Source organism: Falco rusticolus, chromosome 7 (assembly GCF_015220075.1).
Source record: "Falco rusticolus isolate bFalRus1 chromosome 7, bFalRus1.pri, whole genome shotgun sequence".
Lineage (NCBI taxonomy): Eukaryota > Metazoa > Chordata > Aves > Falconiformes > Falconidae > Falco > Falco rusticolus.
Window position 1 is genome coordinate 3,140,484 of NC_051193.1, and position 8,895 is coordinate 3,149,378.

Below are 8,895 nucleotides of genomic sequence, written 5' to 3' on the forward strand. Positions count from 1 at the left end.
TGCAGCCTGTCCCATGGGGACACCATGTCCCCGTCACGGTGTGGCGGGTGACAGGCAGGGGCAGACCCTGCTCTCCTCGGCCTGTGCCCCACGGCGGGCGGCCGGGCGGGCCCTGGCCTCACCGAGCTCCCGGGGCTGCGCTGCAGGTGGGGCCTGCGAGGCCCGGTGCCGGGGCACACCGGGGGCACGGCCCCGGCCTGGCCGCCCGTACAGCCAGGGCCACCGCGGTGGCACAGGGCCAGCCCCATCCTTCCGCGGCAGGAGCCAAATCGGGCTACTTAACCCTCTTACCCGGCTTAGCTCGGCCGGCGGGCAGCCCGGGGGCGGCGGGCAGGGCTGTGCCCTCCTCGGCCCGGGCCCGGGCCCGGGCCCGGGCCCCAGGCCCGGGCAGCGCCCGCCGAGGCACCGATGCACCCAGCCGGTCGGGCCGGGGCTGCCGCCTAGGGAGCGGCGGCGGAGAAGCCCCGGGGTTGGGGGGGCTCCCCGCAGGGAGGATGACGGAGGGGCCGGGGACCGGCACCGGGCCGGAGCCACCGCTCTGGCCCGCCGCTGCCGCCCGCTCGCTGGTTCCGGCGGCGGCGGCACGTGACCGGAAGCGGGGGGCTGTGGCGGCCGCGAGCGGAAGCGGAAGCGGGGAGCGGCGGCGGGATGGCGGCGGAGGGCGACGTGGAGCTGGAGCTGGAGACGGAGCCCAACGGCTCCGGTGGCGGCGGCGATGGGGCGGGCGGGCGCGCGGCCGAGAAGCCGCGGAAGCACGACAGCGGCGCGGCCGACCTGGAGCGCGTCACGGACTACGCGGAGGAGAAGGAGATCCAGAGCTCCAACCTGGAGACGGTGCGGCGGGCCGGGGGGCGGGGGGTGCCGCGGGGCGGCCGGGCCGGGCAGCGCCGTGACTGCGCTCGTCCTGCAGGCCATGTCGGTGATCGGAGACCGAAGGTCCCGGGAGCAGAAGGCGAAGCAGGAGAGGTAACGGCCGCGCTCGCTCGGGGCTCCGGGGGGCCTCCCGGTCTGACATCCCAGCCCTGCCTCGGGAGCTGGGGTGGGTGCCTGGCCCTCTCCCGGAGCACACCCCACGCTGCTGCAGGGGTAGTGACTGGCCACCGGAGCTGGGGGGGCCGTGTCTGTTACTGGAGCGGGACAGTCCTCTTTATCACCGGAGCAGGGGGTGCCGGTCGGTCACTGGAGCAGGGCGGGGGGTCCCATCAGTCACCGGATTGGGCCAGGGGTGCCAGTCGGTCACCAGAGCTTTGCCTGTCTCTTGACCCAGGGAGAAGGAACTGGCCAAAGTGACCATCAAGAAGGAGGACCTGGAGCTGATTGTGAGTAGGGGTGGGACACCAGGCTGGTGCAGCCAATGTCTGGTCACCAAAACTGCACCCAAAGCCGAGGCTGGTGCCCACCAGCGGTGCGGTGGGTGCGCGGCCCTTGCTGCTGACCCCCAGCCCAGCCTGCACCGCCATTCTGCGGCCACTGTATGAGGCTGTGCCTGTTTCCCTGCAGATGACAGAGATGGAGATCTCGCGAGCAGCCGCGGAGCGCAGCCTGCGGGAGCACATGGGCAACGTGGTGGAGGCACTCATCACCCTCACCAACTGAGCGCCGCGCCAGCCAAGCACTCCCTTGCCACACATGAGACTGGCTGGAAAGGGGCTGTGTTACCTTACCCAATAAAGGCACTGCTGGGAGGGGGCTGTTGCTGTGGTCTGCACTGGGTGCCCACCCCTGCCCCACGGGCTGCAAAGGGCTCAAAGGATTGTGCCGGCAGCACCCAGACCCCCCTGCGACTGGCACGGGACATGCCAAGGTGCTCAACAGACCCAGGCACGAGGGTGGGGGAGCAGTGGTGAGCCAGGCGCAGTGAGGGCCACCCTCCTGCACTGTGCCCAGCCCCTTCTTGTGTCTCCTGGGCTGTGCCAGCCTCCCATGGTTCACAGGAAGGTGCAGAACAGGCCGGCTGCGCTCCACAAACATGGCCAAAACATGTAAGAAAACAACCACTTTAATCAAACTGCCCTCCCCAACACGTAGAAAAGCCAAGCCCTGCAGAAAGAGGGTGAGAATCCGGCGTCGCTGCTGTTCCACACCAAAAAAGGGCCCAAACTGACACCAGGGAACGTACAAGCAATAGGAAGATGCTGTGGACCAGACAGGTAAAAAAGTCTGCTAATTCCTCCAAAAGTGGGTGCGCTGGGGCCAGGGGTGTTGTTGCACCACTCCCACACAGCCCTGCTGGGTGCTGCCGAGGTGTTTGGGGCGGCTGCTGGTGGGACAGCGGTGCGACCACGGGCCAGGCCAACGTGGACAGGCTGTCATCCCCCACAGCACCCGGAGCAGGGAGCCCACTGGGTCTCCGCAGCACAGGGAGCAGGGCACTTGGGCAGAGGGCTTGGCAGCACACGAGTCCTGGCACAGTGCTGTGTCCCTTGGGTCCCTGGCCAGGCTCCTGGCACTGGCACAGCAGTGCCCTGCCTGGCTGTCAGCCGTGCTGCGCCCTCCTGCCCACTCCCTTAAGTGGTTTTTCGCTTCTTGGCTGAAGGTCTCTCAAAGACATCCCGTACACCCGCTGCTTTCTGCTTAAAGAACTTTGTGTTCTGTGCGCTCTCCTGGCCCCAGGCAGAGTCGAAGGAGGTGGTGTCCTGGTCCACCAAGTGTGTGTACTTCGTCCGCCCCGAGCGCCCGAAGTTCTTGACCTGGGGAGCAGAAGAGCTTGTCAGCAGCTGTCCCGGAAGGACACAGGGACCCGCCACTCCCCCCTCCCAAGGAGCTGCGACCCCTCGGTGTGGCAGGCAGGCCAAGTGCCCTCCAGCCAGCACACTTACCTGCATGACTTTGGGCAGGATGGTCTTGTTGAAGTGGTCCTCGAGGGTTGGGGCACTGAAGTCCCTCTTGTACACCTCCTCATCCTCATCCTGCAGGAGAAGGACACAGCCTGCAAGTTTCCAGCAAGCACTGGCAGAAGTAGGGCAGAGCCACCAGAAGCCGATACTGTTGCTCTGCCAGGGGCTGCTGCAGTACTTAAATCCTATTAACCTAATGCCGAAGGCAGGGGACATGAGCATTGTCCCCCAGGCCTGCCTCTGGTGGCCACCCCTCACGGCCTCTCAGGCCACTTCTCCAGAGCCTGGGCCATAGCTCATGCAGAGCTGGCTTAGTTCTGACAGGGTCTGTCAGCCCAAACAGCAGCATGGGGACAGCTCTGCTGCTTTGACTCAGTCTCAGCCAGGAACGCTCACTGCAGCGTGCTCGGGTGAGGCAGCACAGGCTGTACCAGTCCTCATCGGGCCCCAGATGGCAGCTGTAAGGCAGCAGCTGGCAGGCCACCATGGTGTCACTGCTCACACTCTCCCACCCCTGTTAGTGTCACTGCTTGCCCTCTGCCACAAGAGCTAGCCAAGTTCAGATCACCTCCATCGTTCTGGCCCCACGCCACCTCCAAGGGCTGGCTCTCACCCCAGGGCACCCCCAGCCCCAAGGCACTGCGGTGGGGGCTGCCCATAGGGAGAAGCCGGCCCTGCGCTCTCGCCCGGCGCACAGGCCCAGCCCCTGCTGCCAGCACAGCCATGCCCAGGCCCCGGCGGCACCACTCACCATGAAGAATGCACCGCGGTGGTAGTACTTCTGCAGGAACTTGTACTTGCCCTTCACTGCCTTGTTGGTGATGACCTTGCCGTTCGCCCGAAGCTCAGCCCGGCGTTCCTCCTCCGTCAGGTTCCGCATGCGCTCGATCTCTGCCTTCTCCTTCTCCATGCTGGGCAAGAGAGAAACCCCTGAGACCCCACGTCCCCACAGCACCTCCCAGGACGGCCGCTGTCACTGTCTGAGGGATTACACCTTTCCTGACTATGGAAGCAAAGGCACCCTGAGGGCAGGCAGTAAGGGAGGGCTCTGGGCACTATGTCTAGCAAAGACTGCTGCGGGCTCTTAGCCTCCTGTCTACACAGACGATACTTACGCTTCTCGTTCTTCACGGTCCCGTTTAATACGCTTCAGCTCACGTACTTTCCAGGCTTCATACTCCTCCTCGTCATTCTCATCATCTGTATCAAGTGCATCCAATGCTGCCAGCGAGCGTTTGTTCTCCTCCAGCTCCTTCTTCGCTTCCTCTTCTACAATCTGCAGCAAGGACCACGCTAAGCTTGCTGTGGTGACCCCCCCCTCCGTCGCATGACCCCCAGCCCTCCCCTTGGCACCTTGAGCGTGTACTTGCGCCTCTCCTCTGCCATCCTCTTTGCCTCCTGCTCCAGCTCCTTCTGCTTCAGGGCTTCTGCTTCTCGCTCCTGAACTGTGATCCGGTCCTTCCTGCAGGCAGAGACCACAACAGCGTTCAGCCTTCCTGTGAGCCAGCACAGCTGCTCAGCTCCTTGCTGACTTCTCCCGCTCCTGCACTGCTGCTGCTTTCAGCCTTCGCTCCCTCTAAGGACGGGCTGAGGCCCAGGGCTCTCCCCTTTCCGGCATCACCCTCACCAGGGCTACCACACTATTCCCCTATGGCTGCGGGTGTGCACACGAGCAACCAAGCCACCAGCTGTGGAGCACAGCCCACTGACAGCTTCCCTTTGCCACCGTGTAGCACTTGCCCAAGGGCTCTGGGCAGACCCCACCGAGACTGTGACCCACAGCCTGACGCCACAGCGACCCAAGGCAGCTGATGAGGGGCTGTCAGTGGAGGGATTGCCCCACACTCCCCGGCTGTGCCCTGGCAGGCTGTGACCATCGCTCCCCCACCCTGGGGAGGTGAACTGCTGCCCCACAGCAAAGGAAGATGAGACCATGGCAGTGGCATGTGCTCAGCCTCCAGCTCCTAAGTCTTGTGTCCTCGCCCAGGGCAGACCAGCATGGCCGTGTCACCTACTTGCGGATGAAGACAGGTTTGAGACGTGGCTCCATTTCATCCTCGCTGTCTGTGTACTCCTCATACTCGGACTCCGACTCTGACTCTTCTCCAGATCGACCCTCGTCTTCCAACTCCATCACTTCCATCTCCTCGGTTTTCCTCTCCTGTGCTCGCTGACGCATCATCCCACGCCGACGTTCAATCTCCTAATGGAGGCAAACACATGGGAGTCAGACAACCAGCCCCACTATACCTCCCTCTCAGTCTTCTGCCAAAAACATGTGATGTCGAGTGTTGGCTATGAGATGATGCACCCATCCTTCCAGATGCAGGGTGGCCTCTCCCAGCGTCCCATTCCATGCAAGAGGACAATAACCCACCAGTTATGTCACTGCCTGCTCTGACACCTGTCCAGCTGCACCAGACAGGCCACACATCCATGCAAAAGGCAGTTCCAGCCCGTACCACTCAGGGGCTTCCCCATGCCTGTTACTTGGCTCTGCAAGCATACCTCATCATCGATCTCCTCCTCTTCCTCTTCGCTGGTGTCCTCCCGCTCTAGGCGCCAAGCTTCCCCCTCCACCTCTGAATCGCTTTCTCCAACCACTTCAGGCTCCACAATTTTACGGTGTCTTGCCAGCCTGCAACAGACCCCGATTAAACGACGGTGCATCAAATGTAAAAAGGCTACAAGAAGTTGGTTATCCATGAATCATTCCTAACAAGGCCGTGGTGAACACTGGAACTGCCAAGTGTGAGCGAAACCTGACATGTTCTTTTTCCCAGGAGGCTGGAGCAGCCATGCACTGGCAGCTCCTCCCTGCCCATGCACCAAGTAGGAACAGAGTTCTCAGCGGGAAGTCTCCCTGTTACTGGAACTGAAAACAGCAGCACCTCCATGGCAGAAGGCAAACAAGGTTCAGTTACTCCCTGCCCAGAGCATGCTTCCCATGACCCCATCCCTTTCCACTACCCCAGACCTCAGTCCATTACATTAATTTTTATTTCAGAGCCTGTTTTCACCTGCACCCCCCCAGCTGCACCTGGATGTGGGGCTGTGCCCTGGGAAGTGGTGACTCCTGGCTGAAAGGACTGCTCATGGCAGGGCCAGAGGCCCAGGCACAACACGGCACAGACATGAGAAGTCAGAGACTCTCCCACGCTGCCTGGAGCTCGCTCCCAGCTTCTGCCCGGTTCTGCAATTCCCCACTGCAGCACAGCAGAGCAGGCTCCCAGTCTGCCTGCTAAGGCAAACCTGCTGGGAGGCATGGCAGAGGCACAGCTCTCACTGACCCCAGCACTCACCGCTCTTCCACATCTTCGGCAATGCGGTTCTGGAGGCGCCGGAGCCGGGGGTCGTTGGCGAGTTCCTCCTCCTGCTCCTCGGGCTCCACCTCCTGCTCTTTCGCCTTCTTGATGAACTGGAACTCCTCATCCTCCTCCTCCGAGGACTCCATGGGCGCATAATCAGGCCGCTTCCCCGACACATACCGCTTCACCTTCACCTTCTCCATGGAGAGCTCGCCTGCGGGCACCCGGGCCGTCAGGAGGGGCCCCGCGCCCGCCTCCTCCCGCCGCCACGGCTGGGCCCGGGCCGCGGCCCCCCCACTCACCCTTCTCGTTGCGGACGGGCACGGCGCCCGCCGTGGACTGGATCGGCGGCTGCTTCATGAGGGCGCTGGGGACCGCCATGGTGGCGCCGGGAACGGGACAGACGGGAGCCGAGCAGCGCCCGCTGACAACGGCTTCTCGTAGCCGCTCACCCGGAACTGGAATCGCGCCCCCACTTCCGCCGGAAGCAGAACGCAGCCTGCGGCGGGTGACCGGAGGTGATGCTGTGCGCTGGGGTCACTTCCGGGGCGCCGCGCGGCGCTGTGGGTGGTGCGGGCCCCGGTGCTCGGGGCGGGGCCCGGTGCAGGCTGTGCAGGCCCTGCCGGGCCGCGTCGCGTCGCCCCCTCGGCCGTTCTCGTCCCGCGCCGAGCCGGCGGCAGCCCCGGCCGGGAAACTCCCGCTCCGGCGCCTCCCGGCTGGGGACGCGGTGGCGGCGTGTGCCGGGCCCCGCGCTGTGGCAGGGGGCGGGTGGGTGCCGGTGCTTGGGGGCGGCCGGCGGCTCCGGGCTCCCGACCCGCGGAGGTTCTTTCCCGGGTGCCGCTTTTCCGCTCTCCACCGTGGCGTTCGGGCGGGGTGGCGGGCAGGGCCGTGGCGCGGCGGGGCAGCGCCGGGGCAGGTTCCCGCTGACCGGCTGGAGGGGCCTGGCGCCCGCCCCGGCCTGCCGCGTGGGGCATGCCCCGCGGGGGGCCTGCGGCGGAGCCTCACCGGTGCCGCGGTGGCTGGGGCCGCCGCTTTAGTGCCCCAGCTGCCGCCCATTGCCTCTCTCGAGTGTGGCTGTGCTTTGCACGCGGCTGGGGTGGCAGTGACAATCCTCAGAGGCTGAGCCGGCCCCTGCTGGTACGGCGGGGGGAGCACAGAGCTTGGCATCACCGGTGATTTCCCTGGGGCCTGGCTGGGCCACAGGACACATCCTGCGCCTGGTGGGATTGCTGAACTCCCCTGGCACAGCCTGGGAAAGCCACTAGAGCCCCCACTGGGCCTGCAGTGTGCCCACTGCCAGCGCAGCTGCTCTCTGGGCAAAGCTGGAGCTGGGCGGTCACTGCCTCTCCAGCCACTGAGCCTTGGCCCTCCTGCTGTGCCTGCTGCCAGCCAGCCCTGCCGAGCCTCTGTGCTGCCACCAGGTCTCCCTCTTGCAGGCACTGGGGTCCCTGCGCAGCCGCATGTCCCACCGCAGCCCTCGGGACAGCCAGTGCCGGGAGACGGGGCTGCTTCTGGTGCAGCAGGGCCCTCCCACCATGCTGTGACATGGGGCTGGGGGAACCCCTGAGCTTCCCCTTGGCACTGCTGAGGTGATGGTGGTGGCGTGTATGTCAGGAAGGGTGAGGGCTGTGCCTGCTTTGTGGCAGGCACGAGGGGTTTTCTGTAAGTGGGTGGGTGCTGCCTGCATCAGTACACGTCAGCCTCGGAGGGGTGTGAGGTTTCGCTGGGGAAAGTTGAGGGCAGAGCTTGGAGCGATTGGCCCGCGTGAGTTGCCCCTGCTCTGGCATCCAGCCGCAGAAGATAAAATTTCTTTTGAAGTTGGGCAAAATTGGGTCACAACCCACCGCAGCCACGTCTGCCATCCTGTGTGCCTTCTCAAAAGAAAGGAAGAGGTTTTATCTTCCAGGAAGTCTGTTTGCTGGCACCCTGCGGCAGGGGGATTTGGGAAGCAGAGGGGCCAGAGCCATGCTTTAACCCCACCCTGCCAGGTGCCTGCCCTGCCTGTGCCGAGGGCTAGCACAGCTGCCCTCGTGGCCGTGTCACAGAGGCCATGTGGGTCAAGGCCAGCGCCGCACATGGCAGCCAGGAAACCCCAAAGCAAGCTTGCTTTTCCAGTTGAGTCAGTGCTGCAGCATGATCCCAAAGGAAGTGCAGGGAGGGAATTCTTTTCCTTTCAACATCCTTGGTTCTAGGCTGGGAGATGTCCCCCCAGGAGGATCTCATTCGGGAAGGGCAGACCCAGTACTGCCCCTCGTTGGGTCCCAGCGGTGGCTGCAGAGCCTGAGGCTGGCACAAAGGCAGGCTCTTTCCTAGGGGACTCTCCTCTCGCCCCAGCACCGGGACAATCCTGCTGGGCTGCAGGTGGTGGAGTGGCTGTCCCAGACATGGCGGGTCATGTGGACCAAGCCCCTCACAGCACTGGCTGGCTGTGCCCAGCTGTCCTGGGCTCAGCCCTTGCTGTGGCACTGCGTGACAGCTCTCCCTGCAGTGCCCTCCACAACTGTCCCCCACAACCCCGGTTCTGCCCCAGGCAGAGCTGTGGGCTCCCTCTGGGCCCCCCCCTGCTTCAGTGTGTTGATGCAGCAGCTGGAGGAGCCAGGACAGCCCTGTTAGAGCTGTGCAGGGAGGAGGGACGGGGTGTGTGGCAGGACCCTGGTGCTGTGGAGCTCCTTTGGTGCCCTGTAGCTTGTGGTTTGCCTTGACAACTGAGGCATTAGTAGCTTTATAATCCTACAGCAACTGCAGGTCCC

The 8,895-nt window shown here is 64.3% G+C and overlaps 2 protein-coding genes across 4 annotated transcripts; one reads left to right on the forward strand and one right to left on the reverse strand.

The window, feature by feature from the left end:
* Positions 1 to 479: 479 nt before the first annotated feature.
* On the forward strand, positions 480 to 1,689 carry HYPK (huntingtin interacting protein K). Of its 3 annotated transcripts, none has more exons than XM_037395488.1 (4): positions 612 to 834; positions 911 to 966; positions 1,268 to 1,319; positions 1,448 to 1,565. In XM_037395488.1, exons 1-4 carry the CDS (start codon positions 649 to 651, stop codon positions 1,502 to 1,504), a joined length of 351 nt encoding a protein of 116 aa, XP_037251385.1. In that variant the 5' UTR covers positions 612 to 648; the 3' UTR covers positions 1,505 to 1,565. The 3 variants fall into 3 exon arrangements, with proteins under 3 accessions (XP_037251383.1, XP_037251385.1, XP_037251384.1); XM_037395487.1 differs by having other exon boundaries at positions 616 to 834; positions 1,501 to 1,689; XM_037395486.1 differs by lacking the exon at positions 1,448 to 1,565 and having other exon boundaries at positions 480 to 834; positions 1,268 to 1,327.
* Positions 1,690 to 1,983: 294 nt separating this feature from the next.
* On the reverse strand, positions 1,984 to 6,625 carry MFAP1 (microfibril associated protein 1). The gene is made up of 9 exons (XM_037395491.1): positions 6,448 to 6,625; positions 6,140 to 6,359; positions 5,346 to 5,475; positions 4,853 to 5,040; positions 4,191 to 4,299; positions 3,953 to 4,113; positions 3,589 to 3,748; positions 2,820 to 2,909; positions 1,984 to 2,690 (listed from the first exon to the last, which is right to left on the reverse strand). Exons 1-9 carry the CDS (start codon positions 6,524 to 6,526, stop codon positions 2,508 to 2,510), a joined length of 1,320 nt encoding a protein of 439 aa, XP_037251388.1. The 5' UTR covers positions 6,527 to 6,625; the 3' UTR covers positions 1,984 to 2,507.
* Between the last annotated feature and the right edge of the window lie 2,270 nt (positions 6,626 to 8,895).